Source organism: Ovis canadensis, chromosome 6 (genome assembly GCF_042477335.2).
Source record: "Ovis canadensis isolate MfBH-ARS-UI-01 breed Bighorn chromosome 6, ARS-UI_OviCan_v2, whole genome shotgun sequence".
NCBI classification, from domain to species: Eukaryota; Metazoa; Chordata; class Mammalia; order Artiodactyla; family Bovidae; genus Ovis; species Ovis canadensis.
The window spans coordinates 20004713-20023068 of NC_091250.1; the positions used below are offsets into that span (position 1 = coordinate 20004713).

Genomic DNA, 18356 nt, shown 5'->3' on the forward strand with positions numbered 1-18356 from the left:
AATTGAGTTCCTTATACTAAATTCTCCATCAAAACTGAGACAATCCCAAATTTTGGCTCTCCTAGAAAATGGGAGCTTTGGCCAGCCAATAGGTAGGTGCTTGATCAGCCTTAGTTTAGGTGATATGCCTAATAGACCCCCACCATCCCCTAAAAGAAAGATACCTTTCAACAGTCAATCCGTTTTCTGCCTGGTACGACTTTGTTTTTCCTAAGCCCTCCTGCTTATAAAAGCCTTTCATTTTGTATAGGTCCTCGGAGCTCCTTTCTTTCAGTCACAGTGGATGTTGTCTAACTCATGAATGGTTGAATAAAGCCAATAAGATTTTTAAAATGTGTTCAGATGAGTTTTTCTTAACAGTGTGCCTTTTAATTTTGTCAAAATTGTTATTATTTTATCGGTTTATAAGAAACAATATTTATTGAGAACATCAAATACTTTCCGAGAAAAGAACCCAGTGTGGAAAATGATCAAGAATACCCAGAGAAATGAGAAGAGAGGTTCCAGTTCCTCCTGAAGAAACAAACATCCTTTTGAGATTCTGAATGCCACTGCAGTATCTACTAACTTTACTAAAAACACTAAAAGAAGACTTGTTAATTTACGATCGAAATTCCAGATTCTATTGTTTGGTCACTCCCTTTTATCTCCCCCATCTCACATTTTGACTGAAAATCTGTAATTGGTCTGGTGATTTTCCAGGAGGAGAAGACGCGGGGATAGTTTATCTTTGGAAGTGTAAGAAATTCCCAGGGATTAGGACACCATAAGAGAACTAATTTCTACTGGATTTAAATATTACTTCAATTGTTCACGACAAATTTCGAGTTAACTTGAAATGGATTACTTGCAGGCTGCGTATACCCTCTTGTTTCTGAACGTTAATCAACGTATTTATTAGTCCCCTAGGAGTTTGAGCCTCTGAAATAAGCATGAAGTAATCCAAAGATGCGGACCTCACAAGTAAAAGGGTTGAGACTGCCTAGAGCTCAGGGACTGCTCTCAATAGTTAGGCAGTAAGTATGCTTTCGGTCTGAAACTTGTAAAGTTGTTTGGGAGGATGGCCCCAGCTCTGTCAAGACCCATTTAGTTTTGCAGCCGAAGAGTGTAAAATCCCCCGACTGGGAGCACTAGTTCGGAGTCGAACCCCAGAGGCCAGAGAAGGGCGGGCACGTCGCCCGCCAGCCGGGCGCAGCGCGCGCGCGGGCGGCTCGGCTCCCCGGCCTCCGGGTTCGAGGCTCCGCGCCGCGCGCGGGTGCGGGCCGCTAACTTCGGGCCAATCAGCGCGCGGCGTCCGCCCGCGGCGTCCCCGCGCCCCCGCGCCCGCCGTGGCAGCCGCGGCCTCCGCCGCTCGCGGCCGAGCCGGACCCGGGGCGAGGAGGGGCCGGGCCGCGGGGGATCCTGGAGTCGGCGGGAGGTGGGGATTCTGGGAGGGAGGCTCCACTTCCTCCTGCCCGCCGGCCTCTCCCCGCCGCCCCGGCACCCCAATTCCCCGGTGCCGGCGCTGAGGGCGGCGGCGGCGCGGCGGCAGCATGCTGGGCATGTACGTGCCGGACAGGTTCTCCCTGAAGTCCTCCCGCGTTCAGGACGGCATGGGGCTCTACACGGCCCGCCGCGTGAGGAAGGTGGGTGACCCGGCGGCGGCCCGCGCGCGCCCGCTCCCGCCGCGCCGCGCGCCCCTCACCGCGCCCGCGGGCTCCGCGCGCGTCGCCTCTCCGCGGGAGCCCCGCGGGGAGCCCGGCCGGCGGGGCGGCTTCCGAGCCCCAGTCCTCGCGAGCCGGCGGCGCCACGTAGGTGCGGCGGGGCGCGCTCCGCCGCCGGCCGCCCTGCGGCAAGATGTCTTTCCTCCGCTGCAGGAAGTGAGGCGGGATGCTGCCCCCTCCGCCTCGGCCCCGGCGGGGGGCTCTGTCCTGGCGCTGGCAGAGGCACGCGCGGGCGGCTGTCTCTCGGGCGCGCTCGCAGCTCCGCCGCCTTTCTTGCTTCAGGATGTGGAAATGTGACCAGAGACGCCTCGCTTCCCCGGTGGGGAGGGATGGGGGTGGGGGCGCTGCCCGCAGCGCCGCGTTACCGCAGGCCTCAGCATCTCATTCTGGCATCCCCAGTTCTTCCCCTCTTTTCAAAATGTGTAATGTGAGTTCTGGGAGGTGCCTTCTAGATAATGTATGAGTCTCGGCCCCTTTCTCTCAGTTTTTCTGGATTTTTCTCCCTCTCTCCTTCCAGAAGTTTAGAGACACGTGAGTAGGACCAGCACATGGCAGTTCTCATCAGGGAATGGACTGGAAATGCTGGAGGTTGAAAGCAAACGCTTAGGAGAGATTACGGGAAAATACCAAGACTTTGTATCTGCTGAGACTGTTAACAGCTGCCATTCCGGAGGATAGGTAACATCTGAAACCGAGGAGGCAGCGCTGAAGTGCGCAGGACAGTGAGAGCCAGCGTTTACTGAGTAGCTACTTGGTGCCAGGGCCCACACTTGCTGTTATCTCTGTTGGTAGCTTCACTGGCGTAACACTCCTGCGAGAACAGTCTTAATCTGCGTGCAGGAGAGGAGAGAACAGAAGGACTTGGAGGTTAAATTTCCTTCCGGGTTAGTGAGTTAGGCTGCCACCCCTTGCTTCTTGGTCCAAAGCCCATGTTGTTTTCAGGTCTTTTTCTGCCATCTTCCCAGCACCCGTCTCCCCGACTTTGTTAGGGGTGAGGTTTGGGCGAGAGCATGTTTGTTCTCTGAAGGTGGGCTAAAGGAGCTTCGCAAGATGCACCTGAGACACAGGGATGTCTTTCATTTGAGTATGAGTTTCCCCCACCCCCTCACCTAAGGAGCAGGTGAAGGAAAGTGCTTCAGAAGGCCTTCATTGACAGCAGGGGCTGTAAGTAACACCCAGGGTAAAATTGGGAGTGATAACCCCCCTGTTTACTCTTTTAAATAGAGTGGGAGAATGCTCCAAGGTGAAAAGCAGGTGTCAGCGCTTTATCTGGATAGGTGTTTTTGCCAAAATGGTAAACTTCTGCTCTTTCACAGATTGAGATTCTATTTTTAATTTTCTCACAAGAAATGAAAATTCCCAAGTGGATTTTTCTTGAAGGTCTCAGGACTGAATGTAAGTACTTAAAAAGCATAGTTCTTAAACATTAGTTTAATGGTGGTGGTTTAGTTGCTAAGTCGTGTCCGACTCTTGCGACCCCATGGACTGTAGTCCACCAGGCTCCTCTCTTCATGGGATTTTCCAGGCAAGAATACTGGAGTGGGTTGCCATTTCTTTCTCCAGGGGATCTTCCTGACCCAGGGATCTAGTAATATACTAAAATTGTAGAAATATTAGAGTTATTAAATTATTCTTATTTTGCTTTACTAAGATTTCCAGAAAGAGCTGGCTGATATATGTTCTTTTGATATTTTTATTCCAAATTATTTTTCCAAGAATTAACTTATTTGGAAGTTTTAAATTATTTTGTGGTGTAGAGTGAACAGCTTCCAAAATTATATGTTACAGCAGTACTCACAGATACTTATGTTTTCTTGGTTTATGTAACTTCAACATGTAAAACACATGGTTTCATCTAGGTCATAACTAGAATTCTTAACCTGTATTTCGAGTGAATCTGTAGATGTTTGCAATAAGTTCAAATGATACACTGTTAGTGACAAAGTTTAGTTGTGATCACAAGATCGTCAGTCATAAGGTAATTGATCATGGGCAAGTTCATTGATGCCAAAAATGACCTTGTAGGTTTCAGCTCCTTGCCTTCCAAAAACAGGTCTAAAACTGAAGCTGAATGGCAGATTTTAGCTGTGCTGTAAAGCTAAAGCTGAATATCGGTGCATCCCTTACCTGTTTGCGTATAGGTTCCTGATGCTTAAATGTTTCAGGTTACCTTATGTTAGGTGGAACTCTGGCCTCAGATCTCAAAGGATCTGAGAAAAAAAATATTTTAGCAGCTATATTAAGGATCTTACTTAAAAGTCTTTTGTTCTTCATTCTGAACAAATTTTGGAATCTCATTTTAGGTTTTTAAGTTGGAAGTTATAGCTGTTTTAGTACACTTTTATAACATGTATACTTGCATGTTATTATTGCCAAATTCAGACTTAAATTGAAGTAGGAAAAACCACTAGACCATTCAGGTATGACCTAAATCAAATCCCTTACGATTATACAGTGGAAGTGAGAAGTAGAATCAAGGGATTAGATCTGATAGAGTGCCTAAAGAACATATGGACGGAGGTTCGTGACATTGTACAGGAGACAGGAATCAAGACCATCCCCAAGAAAGATGCAAAAAAGCAAAATGGCTGTCTCAGGAGGCCTTACAAATAGCTGTGGAAAGGAGAGAAGCGAAAAACAAAGGATAAAAGGAAAGATATACCCATTTGATTGGAGAAGGAAATGGCAACCCACTTCAGTATTCCTGCCTGGAGAATCCCAGGGATGGGGGATCCTGGTGGGCTGCCGTCTATGGGGTCGCACAGAGTCGGACACGACTGAAGTGACTTAGCAGCAGCAGCATACCCATTTGAATGCAGAGTTCCAAAGAATAGCAAGGAGAGATAAGAAAGCCTTCCTCAGTGATCAGTGCAAAGAAATAGAGGAAAATAATAGAATGGCAAAGACTAGAGATCTCTTCAGGAAAATTAGAGATACCAAGGGAACATTTCATGCAAAGATGGGCTCAATAAAGGACAGAAATGGTATGGACCTAAGAGAAGCAGAAGATGTTAAGAAGAGGTGGCAAGAATACACAGAAGAACTATACAGAAAAGATCTTCACGACCAAGATAATCATGATGGTGTGATCACTCACCTAGAGCCAGACATCCTGGAATGTGATGTCAAGTGGGCCTTAGGAAGCATCACTACGAACAAAGCTAGTGGAGGTGATGGAATTCCAGTGGAGCCATTTCAAATCCTAAAAGACAGTGCTGTCAAAGTGCTTCACTCAATATGCCAACACATTTGGAAAACTCAGCGGTGGCCACAGGACTGGAAAAGTTCAGTGTTTGTTTCAGTCCCAAAGAAAGGCAATGCCAAAGAATGTTCAAACTACCACACAATTGGACTCAGCTCACACACTAATAAAGTAATCCTCAAAATTCTCCAAGCCAGGCTTCAGCAATATGTGAACTGTGAAATTCCATATGTTCAAGCTGGTTTTAGAAAAGGCAGGAGAACCAGAGTTCAAATTGCCAATATCCACTGGATCATCGAAAAAGCAAGAGAGTTCCAGAAAAACATCTATTTCTGCTTTATTGACTATGCCAAAGCCTTTGACTGTGTGGATCACCACAGACTGGAAAATTCTTCAAGCGATGGGAATACCAGACCACCTGACCTGTCTCTTGAGAAATCTGTATGCAGGTCATGAAGCAACAGTTAGAACTGGACATGGAACAACAGACTGGTTCCAAATATGGAAAGGAGTATGTCAAGGCTGTATATTGTCACCCTGCTTATTTAACTTATATGCAGAGTACATCATAAGAAACACTGGGCTGGATGAAGCACAAGCTGGAATCACGAGAAATATTGCCGGGAGAAATATCAATAACCTCAGATATGCAGATGACACCACTCTTATGGGAGAAAGCGAAGAAGAATTAAAGAGCTTCTTGATGAAAGTGAAAGAGGAGAGTTAAAAAGCTGGCTTAAAGCTCACCATTCAGAAAACTAAGATCATGGCATCCGGTCCCATCACTTCATGGGAAATAGATGAGGAAACACTGGAAACAGTGACAGGTTTTTATTTTCTTGGGCTCCAGAATCACTGCAGATGGTGACTACAGCCATGAAATTAAAAGACACTTTCTCCTTGGAAGAAAATCTATTACCAACCTAGACAGCATATTCAAAAGCAGAGACATGCCTTTGCCAACAAAGGTTCCTCTAGTCAGTTCAGTTCAGTTGCTCAGTCGTGTCGGACTCTTTGTGACCCCATGAATTGTAGCACGCCAGGCCTCCCTGTCCATCACCAGCTCCCAGAGTTCACCCAAACTCATGTGCATTGAGTCAGAGATGCCATCCAGCCATCTCATCCTCTGTTGTACCCTTCTGCCCCAAATTCCTCCCAGCATCAAGGTCTTTCCCATGAGTCAACTCTTCGCATGGTGGCCAAAGTATTGGAGTTTCAGCCTCAGCATCAGTCCTTCCAATGAACATGTAGGACTGGTCTCCTTTAGGATGGACTAGTTGGATCTCCTTGCAGTCCAAGGGACTCGTAAGAGTCTTCTCCAGCACCACAGTTCAAAAGCATCAATTCTTTGGTGCTCAGGTTTCTTCATAGTCCAAGTCTCACGTCCATACATGACCACTGGAAAAACCATAACCTTGAATAGATAGACCTTTGTTGGCAAAGTAATATCTCTACTTTTTAATATGCTATCTGGGTTGGTCATAACTTTCCTTCCATGGAGAAAGCGTCTTTCATTTTTTGGCTGCAGTCACCAGCTGCAGTGATTTTTGAGCTCCCCAAAATGAAGTCTGCCACTGTTTCTACTGTTTCCTCATCTATTTCCCATGAAGTGATGGGACCAGATGCCCTGATCTTAGTTTTCTGAATGTTGAGCTTTAAGCTACCTTTTTCACTATCCCTTTCACTTTTATCAGGAGGCTTTTGGCTATGGTTTTTCCAGCAGTCATGTATGGATGTGAGACTTGGACTCTAAAGAAAGCTCAGTGCTGAAGAATTGATGCTTTTGAACTGTGGTGTTGGAGAAGACTCTTGAGAGTCCCTTGAACTGCAAGCAGATCCAACTAGTCCATCCTAAAGGAAATCATTCCTGAGTATTCATTGGAAGGACTAATGTTGAAGCTGAAACTCTAATACTTTGGCCACCTGATGTGAGAACTGACTCATTTGTAAATACCCTGATGCTGGGGAAGATTGAAGGCAGGAGCAGAAGGGTATGACAGAGGATAAATGGTTGGATGGCATCCCCGACTCAATGGACGTGAGTTTGAGTAAACTCTGGGAGTTGGTGATGGACAGGGAGGCCTGCTGTGCTGCAGTTCATGGGGTCACAAAGAGTCAGAAATGACTGAGCAACTGAACTGAACTGATGCTTGCATAATAATTATTATTTTTTAAAAATTTGCAATTTAAGCCACGTGTTGATTGCAGAGAATCTTATTGTAGACCTGTACTGATCTTGGGGGATTTTGCTAGACTTTCTGCTTGCAGTGCAACCATCACACTGATCTGGAATTCCCTTACCGATTGGATCCTTTAATCCTTTTCTAGACCCATCCCTTTTTGTGCCATGTTTCCTAGTGTGGGGGAGGGGGTCTCTGCAGCCAAGTCACCTAATACCCTGGTTCCACCTTTGTTCTCCTACTTTTTTCCTTGGCGTCGTCTTGTTTTTGTAGGCTTGGTACTGCTGCTGCAGTACCCCCCCGCCCCCCCCCCCTTTTTTTTTGCTATAAAGTGTATAAAATGACAAGAAGAAGAAGAAATGATCTTTTTTGGCCATTATGGAATGTCCTTTCCTTTTCTTGTTGTTTATTTGCTAGGTCGTGTCCCACTCTTTTGCCATCCCACGGACAGAGAAGCCTAATAGGCAAGAATACTGGAGTGGCTTGCCATTTCCTTCTCCAGAAGATCTTCCAGACCTAGGGATTGAACCTGTGTCTCCTGCTTGGCAAGCATATTCTTTACTACTGAGCCACCTGGAAAGCCCCTTTTCTTACCATTATGGAAATTAGAGATTGAATGAAGAGAGGGTCATTTGTTAGATATTTCTATGTGAGCCATTACTGCTTTTGAGAGAAAGAATGGATGTGAGTCTGTTGGAAAGTCCTAGAGTAGATAAAAGAGGCCTGAGTTCATTCACGCTGTACTCATTGCAGTTTCCTAATGAAAAGTGTAATAAGAAAAAGTAAATTTAACACGTTAGTTTGTCAGACCCTGTTCTAAGTGCTTGCGAAATGTTAATCTCATGAACCTTTTGATGTTGCAAAAAAGATGTAAAATTCTAAATTACTATGCAGATTAAAGTTAATGTTAGGTATTCAAAGCTAATATAGTAAGTAAACATACAATAAAAAGTTATGTTAACAGCTCACTGCAATGCATTTTTTATATCATGACTATATTTTCCATTGTCAGATCATGTGATTAACCAGAGAGTGGTGTGTTTGATACTGTGTTTGTACTCAAAAAGTGGAAGGTAAATAATATTTCTTTGAGCTCTCAGATTCTGTGATTTTATGCATAGGGTTAGGGTAGCAAATATACCACTACCAGTCTTTGTTTCCTTGAGGTTTGTTGCAGGCTGTTGATTTTCCTTTCTTCTGTTCTGATTTCCAGTCATTTAATCTTTCAGTTGTGGCAGGCACTGTGCTAGGTCTTGAGGATATATAGGTTGGCAGAAAGGGCAAGGTCTTTGTTCACCTGGAGCTTGTTTTCTTGTGTGGGAAGAGAGGCAGTAAGCAGGTACAGAAGGGAAAGTTTCCAAAATAATTACAGCATGTGTTAAGTGAAACCTGAAAACAGAATGATGCATTAGGGAGTGAATAGAGGTGGAGCCTCCTACTTCAGGCATGCTGGGAGGGAAGACCTCTCAGGGGAGGTGACATCTGCATGAAACATGAAGAAGCTGAGCTAGCTAGAAGAATATGCAGGGAAATATGCAAGTGAGCCTGAACTAGGGTTGAACTGAGGATAGAGGAAATTGTTTGGCTTCGAGGTATTGTTTAGAGGTTAAAATAAAGCCAACTAGAATCTTTCAGTGGGTTGAATGAGGCTCATTATTGAAGGAGAATCGAGGGTGACTCAGTTTTTGGCTTGACCAGTTGGTGCCAACTTGTCTTGGTGCCATTTGCTCTCATGTGAAGTCTGCTATGTTGGAAATGGTACTTTCAGTTGTAGAATATGTTGGTAAAAGTTCATCAAAAGCAACCAACCCTGGCTAAGCATTGAATTAAAATAGGACAGTGCACTAAGCAGTATTGATAAAAAGAGTTTCTTTTTCCATACTCTGGGACTTATAGCCTTGTTGGGAAAATGGAAATACAGTATAGAATCTTAAAAAATGCATTTTTTATGTATCACATGTCCAAATTTACACTGTTTATATGGATTGATTTTGCTGGGCACTGCTTTAGGCAACAGAATTTACAGACTTACAGTAATTTTTAGTCTGGAAAAGGAGAATGGAGCTGGAGGCATCAAGCTTCCTGACTTCAGATTATACTACAAAGCTACAGTCATTAAGACAGTATGGTACTGGCACAAAAACAGAAATATATACCAATGGAACAAGATAGAATGCCCAGAGATAAACCCATGCACTTAGGGGTACCTTATTTATGACAGAAGAGACAAGAATATACAATGGGGCAAAGATAGCCTCTTCAATAAATGGAAGTGGGAAAACTGGATAGCTACATGTAAAAGAATGAAATTAGAACACTTCTTTTTTTTTTTTTTTTTTTTTTTAAGAACACTTCTTAACACCATGCTTCTGGTGCTGCTAAGTCGCTTCAGTTGTGTCTGACTCTGCGCGGCCCCATAGATGGCAGCCCTCCAGACTCCTACGTCCCTGGAATTCTCCAGGCAAGAATACTGGAGTGGGTTGCCATTTCCTTCTCCAATGCATGAAAGTGAAAAGTGAAAGTGAAGTCACTCAGTCGTGTGTGACTCTTCGTGACCCCATGGACTGTAGCCCACCAGGCGCCTCTGTCCATGGAATTTTCCAGGCAAGAATACTGGAGTGGGGTCCCATTGCCTTCTCCTTCTAACACCATACACAAAGATAAAATGGATTAAGGGCCTAAATGTACAACCAGAAACTATAAAATTTTTAGAGGAAAACATAGGCAGAACACTCAATGACATAAAGCAAGATCCTCTATGACCCACTTCCTAGAGTAACGGAAATAACAAAAGTAAAGAAGTGGGACCTGATTAAAAGGTTTTGCACAGCAAAGGAAACTGTAAGCAAGGTGAAAAGACAGCCGTCAGAATGGAAGAAAATAATAGCAAATGAAACAACTGACAAAGGTTTAATTTCCAAAATATACAAGCAACTCATACAACTCAATACCAGAAAAACAAACAACCCAATCAAAAAATGGGAGAAAGACCTAAACAGACATTTCTGCAAAGAAGGCATACAGATGGTTAAAAACACATGGAAAGAAGCTCAACATTGCTCATTATTTGAGAAATGCAAATCAAAACTACAATGAGATATCACCCCTCACTGGTCAGAATGACCCTCATCAAAAAGTCTACAAACAATAAATGCTGGAAAGGGTGTGGGGAAAGGGAACACTCTTGCACTGTTGGTGGGAATGTAAATTGATACAGCCACTATGGAAGAGGGTATGGAGATTCCTTAAAAACTAGGAATAAAACCACTGAATGACCCAGCAATCCAACTCCTATGCATACACCCTGCTGCTGCTGCTGCTGCTGCTGCTAAGTTGCTTGAGTCGTGTCTGACTCTGTGTGACCCCATAGATGGAAGCCCACCATGCTCCCCTGTCCCTGGGATTCTCCAGGCAAGAACACTGGAGTGGGTTGCCATTTCCTTCTCCAATGCATGAAAGTGAAAAGTGAAAGGGAAGTTGCTTAGTCGTGTCAGATTCTTAGCGACCCCATGGATTGCAGCCCACCAGGCTCCTCTGCCCATGGGATTTTCCAGGCAAGAGTACTGGAATGGGGTGCCATTGCCTTCTTCGAGGCATATACCCTGAGGAAACCAAAATTGGAAAAGACACGTGTATCCCCTTGTTAATTGCTTCACTATTTACAATACCTAGAATGTGGGAGCAACCTAGATGTCCATCGACAGATGAATGGATAAAGAAGGGGTTGTGGTATATATACACAATGGAATATTATGCAGCCATAAGAGGAATGCATTTGAGTCAGTTCTAATGAGGTGGATGAACCTAAAACCTATTCATCAGAAAAAAGATAAATACCATATTCTAGCACATACATACGGAATCTAGAAAAATCGTACTGAAGAATTTATTTACAGGGCAGCAATGGAGAAACAGACATAGAGGATAGACTATGGACATGGGTGGGGGAGGAGAGGGTGAGATGTATGGAAAGAGTAACACGGAAACTTACTATATGTAAAATGCTGAGGTTTGACGGCAAGCAGCAAAATTCTGTAAAGCAATTATCCTTCAATAAAAAATTAATTAAATAGGTAAGAGGGAGAAACCTCGGTCGTTATAGTAAGTCATCAGAGAGTGCTGGGGAAATCAAAGAAAGCCTTATGGAGTTGAATTTATAGGGTCACATTATTATTGTCTTTTTATTAAGAACTTTAAGTTTGGCTGTGTTAGTACGTTTTACTCTCTCTCAACCCTATGAAGTAGATATTGTTACTGTACCCATTCTTAGATGAAGAAATTGAGGCCAGTGGTTGGCCAGTGTGACTGGTTAAGTATTGCCTGGGCGACAGAGTAAATGGTGGACCCATGGTACTAATTTCAGTGAATCTGACCAGATTTTGTGCTCTCAAGTCAGTTTGGAGTTGAATGATTTGTAGGTAGAATTACTGAAAATAAGATGGAAACAGTCTTTTAAAGGTTAGACCTCGTGACATACCTTATTTCAGACTGAGGAAGTTGTTAAAAATTTCCACTGAAGCATCACCTTGTACCTTGGAGCCTGTAGGCCCGCCTGGGACTGTCACACACAATCAGACGTTTTGAATTCTGCTTTTTTTTTGTTTCCTATGCACTTGCATTGTTATTTTGTTGTGTAACAGTCTTCAGGGGTTTACTATTATCCCCAGTTTATAGATTATATATTTCCTCAGTGATTACTTCTTGTCAAAATTTTCAGTTGTCCTAATGTAGACTTTAAATTTTTTTCTCCTTTCCAATTCCTTCTTCATTAGCAGGCTAAAGCCTGCCTGACCTTATCGTCTGACATGTTTTCCTTTATATGTAGAAGCTCATTAACTTGCATGCCCTTAGTATAGCTGAGCGGGGTTTGTATTTCTAAAAAGAACTAAAGACTGAAAGGAAAGCTAAAGAAAAGCAAAAAAGGAAAATGACTTAATATAAATGAAGTGAGTATAGTATCTTTCTCATATTTGGCCCCTAATTCTGGTAGAAGCAGTTAAGAGCATTGGTGAGGCTGAGGTCTCCTTAACTTGGTACACAGTAGCCGCAGTGAATTGCCCCCTCTGGGATAGCTCAGTTCCTGGCTTGCTTCCCTCTCATCACTGCTCTTATGCCCACGGGGTTCCTGAGTGGCCTCCTGTGCCCATGAACCCCAGGGCAGTCTCCCAACTTCCTCAGTCTGAAATAAGGTGTGTCAGGAGGTCTGATCTTTAAAGGACTGCTTCAGTCTTACTTTTAGTAATTCTATCTACAAACCATTCAACTCCAGAGTGATTAAGAGCACAAAGTCGGGTCAGACTCACTGAAATTGGTGTCATGGGTCCACCATTTACTCTGTCACCCAGGCAATACTTAACGAGTCACACTGGCCAACAGCTTTTGGCCTCAAGTTCTTCATCTGAAAATGGGTACAGTAACAATGTCTACTTCATAGGGTTGAGAGAGAGTGAAACGTACTAACAGAGGTAAACTTCGCTCTTCTTGTGAACAAATACAGGTTCCACAGATGGAACTGTGTCTGTTGTGATAGCCCTGAGGTACGGTGTTAGTTTCCTGTTGCTACTGTGGCAAACTGTCTGGCTTAAAACAAGAGAAATTTATTCTTTTCTGTTCTGGACAATATAAATCTAAACGGGGTGGTCAGGGCTGGTTCCTTCTGGCTCCAAAGAGAGAGTTTACTTCCTTGAGTTTTGCAGTTTTCTAGAGGCTACATGGGCTTCCCAGGTGGCTCGGTGGTAGAGAATCCCATCTGCCAATGCAGGAGACCTGGGTTCGATCCCTGGGTCCGGAAGATCCTTTGGAGGAGGAAATGGCAACCCACTCCAGTATTCTTGCCTGGAGAGTCCCATGGACAGAGGAGCCTAGTGGGCTACAGTTTCAAAAAGTCAGGCATGACTGAAGTGGCTTAGCACACACACACATTATACACGCTGCCATAGCTCCAAAGTGTAATTCTTCTTGTCTGTGTCATAGAAATCATTTTGCAGTGAATTAACCCTCAACTACTGGTCCCGGTGAAATGTCCGCATTACACATCTGCCATACTGATGACTGTTCTGCCTTGTGTTCAGTGTTGATTCTGACAGAGGTCAACAAGGTTGGCATTCACGCAGTAACACCTGAGTGAGTGGTTCTCCTATAGAGGAAGGGAGCGCGTGTAAGTTGGGAGGAAGAACAGATGCTGATCACGCTCTCAGTGATGGGGCTGAGAAGGATGTCCGAGGGAATCCAGGCCGCACACGCTCACCTGACAGATGAAGGCGCTGACGCCGAGGTGAGCTTTGCCTGGAGTCCTGCCGCCCGCCGCTGCCTCACAGGCTCCTGCTGCTGCTGCAGTGCCATCTCTCTCGTGCAAGGCAGGCACCTTGGTTCTCTTTGAGGGCTTTGTAGTGGAGACTTTTGGTAAGGTAAAATCCAAAGAGAAAAATCTCTGATATTTAAATCTTGAATTTGTGAAAATACAGGAAGCTGAAAATAAACAAAAACAGGCACGTTGTGTAGGGTTAGAAAAACGTGGGAAAGAGGAAAACACCCATTATCTGGGTGGTCCGCAAAAGTAAAGTAAGTGAAAGCGCAGAGGAAAACTCTCTACATAAATGTTAATAAAAGAGTAGGTTTTGTGGAATAAGGTGTTTTGTTGATCAGCTTAGAAGGTGACTCTTGTGAGGAAGTCCTAAGGGGTCTTTGTGCCCCAGCTAAAATTCTGCGGGTAGATGCTTGCTTATGGTTCCTGGTGGCTGGTGAAAACTGATCAGGTAGTCGCCACTGGCGCCTGCCCTCCGTGCTGTCTCTTTTCTGTGCTCACACGTTGACCCTCTACAGATGACTGAAGGCTTGTATTTCTTGGTGTCATTACAGATTCAGATTTGGTTGGTTTCTGTGACTGTAACAGCTTCAGTTAATTCAGCAAATGTTTATTGAGCAACTGCAGTTGTTAGGCCCTGGGGCAGTGGCCAGAGACAGAAGGAGAGAGACAGAGGCAGTCACTAGAGGTGTCCCGTGGTCTGCAGTTAAGCCCTCCAGTAAGTCTGCAAGGTGGCCGTTATTGTCCTTGTTTTATAGATGAGGAAACCGATTGTGAGGAAGGTTATAGCCCAAGAAGGCAATCAATCAGAGTCTGAACTCAGATCTTTCCATATACCTTTTGCATAAAAAAAGACCGAAAATTATTTTTCTGCATACTGATAAAATGCTGTATCCATGCTCATTTCCATTAGCATAGACACATAACTATACACTCTTTCATAAAGTTACTTTACAAAAACGAGAAAAGAGTAAACTCATTTCATCATCTACTATTTCAGCAGTCACTTACAGAGATCCCTCTAAGTAATGTACTTTGGCTCTAATATTTTTAACCACATATTCTATAAGGGGGATATGATGTAATTTTCATTTGTTTGGGGCTTGCTTTATACAATTATTCACGAAATGTTTATTGCCAAGATCTGTACCAGCTATTTGGAATGCAGTAGTGAACAAAATAGAAATTCTGGCTCTTGCTTAGCTTGCTTTTTAGTGACAGGAGCTAGGACAGAAAATTGACAATGAAAAATTAGAAACATTTTATACTGTGCTAAAATGTTGAAAGTCCTTCAGAAAAAAAGAAAAAGTAGAGCTGGGTATTGTTGACTTGGCAGAGTGTGTGGGTGTGTGATTGGATGTTGATCTAAATAGGTGATTGGTCCAGGTAATCCTCACTAAGCGGGGGAAATATAGGCAGTGACTTAAAGGATGGGAGGGAAGGAGCTAAACATTGCTAGAGGAAGAAAGGCAGCAGTTAGAGCAAAGGCCCCAAGATGAGAGTTTGCGTGCTGTGTTCAGGGAATAAGGAGAGCAGTGAGGCTGGAATGGTCTTGTTGGGGGGCTGTGCACTAAGAGAAGACGCAAGAGAGACCGTGAAGGGCCTTTCAGGCTACTGTGAAGCCGTCGGCTCTACTTTGAGTGGAATAGGAAGCCGCGGCAGAGTTTTAGGCCAAGGAGGGACGTGATCTGACTTGAGTTTATCAAGGATCGCTTTGACTGCTGTGTTGAGAATAGTTAGCCTCAGAGTAAACTAGGAGACTTGTTAGGATTCTTGTGCAGTAATCCATGTGAGAGGTGATGGTGGTTTAGACCAAGATGGTGGCGATGTTGGAAGTGTAGTTTGAAGACAGAATGTGCTGATGAGGTAAGTGGAAGAAAGGTAAGGATCAAACATGATTCCAAGGATTTTAGCCTGAAAAATTGGGAAGATTGGATTGTCAGCCAGCAACTGAGATGAGGAAGATTTTGGTGGAGCAGATTTGAAGGGGGAAGATCTGGAATTTGGTTTAAGGCATATTGATTTTGACAAGTTTATTAGATAACAGGCATCAAACAGGCAGTGGATAACAGCTGTTGCACCAGTTCCTCCTTCCCATGCTTTATAACATCATTTTCGTCTGTTTCATGTGTCACAAACCTTACAGTACACTTTTACTCTTTTCCCTTTATACCATCAATTATCTTTTAGAGCAATTAAAAAATAAGACGTATTGTGTTATTTATGTTTATTTTGGTTTCTGGAGCTCATCATTTCTTTGTTTTGAATTAGTTTTTGTGTGGTATCACATTCCTTATGTGAGAACCATATCCTTTGAACATTTTTTGTATCACAAGTCTAATGGCAATGAGTTTTCTCATTTTTTGTTTTCTGAAAAAAGTATTGCATTTGTGTTTGAAAGGTACCTTCTCCAGATTGACAGGTTTTTTTTCTTTCTCATTATATTGACGATAATTACTTCTTTTTTTGACTTACAACATTTCTGGAGAGTTTGCTTTCCAGAGGTTATGGCATATAAGTGTTATGTTCTTCACACATTCTTTTTTCCCCTTCTACTTTTCAAGATTTTTCTAATTTTCTTTGGCTTTTAGCAGTTTGAATATGATGTGTTTAAAAAAAAAACACAACAAACTTGCTTCTTTTATGTGTAGTTTGGTGTCTTTTATCATTTTTGGAAGATTCTTAGCCATTTTCTCTTCAAATATTACTTCTGGCCCAAACTTCCTTTCTTCTTCTGGGGCTCCAATTACATGCATGTCAGACCAGTTGACGATATTGTCTCGCAGCTCTTACATACTTTGTTCTGCTTTATTTTTCCCATTTTCCCACTCGTGTCATTTTAATAGGTAATCTCTATCGCCTTCAAGTTTATTGCTGCTTTTCTCAGTGTGTCAGGTTGCCTGGTGATTCTGTCAAAGGAATTCATGTTTGAAACCATGTTTTTTATTTCTAGCATTTCCACTGGATTCCCTTTTGTAGTTTCCATGTCTTAGTTGAAATCTACTATATTCTTGCGTGTTATCTGCCTTTTCTAGTAGATTCTTTAACAAATTAACCATAACCAGTGTCAAAGTGCTTGTCTGATAGTTCTAATGTCTGTGTCATTTCTGCATCTGATTCTGCCGCTTACTCTGTTTCTTCACGATAGGCTGTATTTTTTCTCTTTGCTTCCTTGTATGTTTTTTTTCCTTTGCTCTCTTTTTTTTATTGAAGGATAATTGCTTTGCAGTATTGTGTTGGCCTCTGCTATACCGCAGCATGAACCATGCCCAAGTATACGCGTCCCCTCCTTCCTGAACCTCCCTCCCACCTGCCACCCTATTCCACTCCTCTCGGTGGTCCCAAAGCCCTGGTTTGAGTGCCCTGTGTCAAGCAGCAAAGTCCCACTTGCTGTCTATTTTACATATGGTAATGTATGTTTCCATGCTATTCTTTTTTTAAAAATTAATTTAAATGGAGGAAAATTATTTTACAGTATTGTGATACTTTTTGCCATACGTCAACGTGAATCAGCCTTAGATACACATGTGTTCCCCGCCCCATCCTGGACCCCACCCTCCGCACACACACCCCTCCCTCCCCCCCCGTCCCTCTAAGTTGTCCCAGAGCACTGGCTTCCTGCATTGAACTCTCCCAGGTCATCTGTTTTACATATGGTGATGTATATGTTTCAGTGCTGTTCTCTCAAGTCGTCCCACGCTCTCCTTCCCCTTCGTGTGTCCCCAAGCCTGTGTTCTATGTCTTCATCTCCATTGCTGCCCTGCATATAGGTTCATCAGTACCGTCTTTCCATATACGTGCTTTAATATACGATATTGGGCTTTCTCTTTCTGATTTACTTCGCTCTGTATAATAGACTCTAGGTTCATCCACCTCATTAGAACTGACTCATGCATTCATTTTTTGTAGCTGAGTAATATTCCATTGTATATATGTACCACAGATTCTGTACCCATTCACCTGTTGATGGACATTTAGGTTGCTTCTATGTCCTCAGTTCAGTCGCTCAGTCGTGTCCGACTTGTTGTGACCCCATGGACTGCAGCACGCCTGGCTTCCTTGTCCATCACCAACTCCCAGAGCTTACTCAAACTCATGTCCATCGAGTTGGTGATGCCATCCAAGCATCTCATCCTCTGTCATCCCCTTCTCCTCCTGCCCTCAATCTTTCCCAGCACAAGGGTCCTTTCCAATGAGTCAGTGCTTCACATCAAGTGGCCAAAGTATTGGAGCTTCAGCTTCAGCATCAGTCCTTCCAGTGAACATTCATGACTGATTTCCTCTAAGATTGACTGGTTTGATCTCCTTGCGGTCCAAGGAACTCTCGAGAGCCCTCTTGTATGTCCTAGCTATTGTAAAAAGAACTGCAGTGAACGTTGGGCTACATGTGTCTGTCTCTTTCTGTTACGGTTTTCTCAGTGTGTATGCCCAGTAGTGGGATTGTTGGGTCATATGGTAGTTCTGTTCCTAGTTTTTTAAGGGATCTCCGTACTGTTCTCCACAGTGGATCAGTTTGCATTCCCACCAGTGGTGCAAGAAGGTTCCCTTTTCTCCACATCTTTGCCAGCATTTATTGTTTGTAGATTTTTAATAATGGTCATTCTGACTGTGAGGTGATAACCTCATTGTAGTTTTGATTTGCATTTCTCTAATACTGAGTGATCTTGATCATCTTTCCACGTGTTTGTTGGCCGTCTATATGTCTTCTCTGGGGAACTGCCTGTTTAGGTCTTCTGCCCATTCTTTGATTGAATTGTTTGTTTTTCTGGTATTGAGTTGCATGAGCTGCGTGTATAGTTTGGAAATTAATCCTTTGTTATTGTGTGCAATTATTTTCTCCCATTGAGGGTTGTCTTTTAATCTTGTTTTTTGTTTCCTTTTGCTGTGCAAAGCTTTTAATTAAATCCCATTTATTTACTTTTGTTTTTATTTCCATTATTCTAGGAGGTGGGTCAAAAAGTATCTTG

The 18356-nt window shown here is 43.4% G+C and overlaps 1 protein-coding gene across 4 annotated transcripts in view; it reads left to right on the top strand.

The window, feature by feature from the left end:
* Window positions 1-1157: 1157 nt before the first annotated feature.
* Window positions 1158-18356, top strand: part of PRDM5 (PR/SET domain 5) — a 267629-nt gene continuing 250430 nt past the window's right edge. For 2 of the 4 annotated variants that reach the window (XM_069593364.1, XM_069593366.1), the window contains exon 1: window positions 1242-1625. In XM_069593364.1, the coding sequence (XP_069449465.1) occupies window positions 1533-1625 (93 nt within the window). In that variant the 5' untranslated portion in view covers window positions 1242-1532. Of the gene's footprint in view, window positions 1626-18356 lie in introns of all 4 variants that reach the window. The other 2 variants (XM_069593363.1, XM_069593365.1) reach the window with 2 other exon arrangements.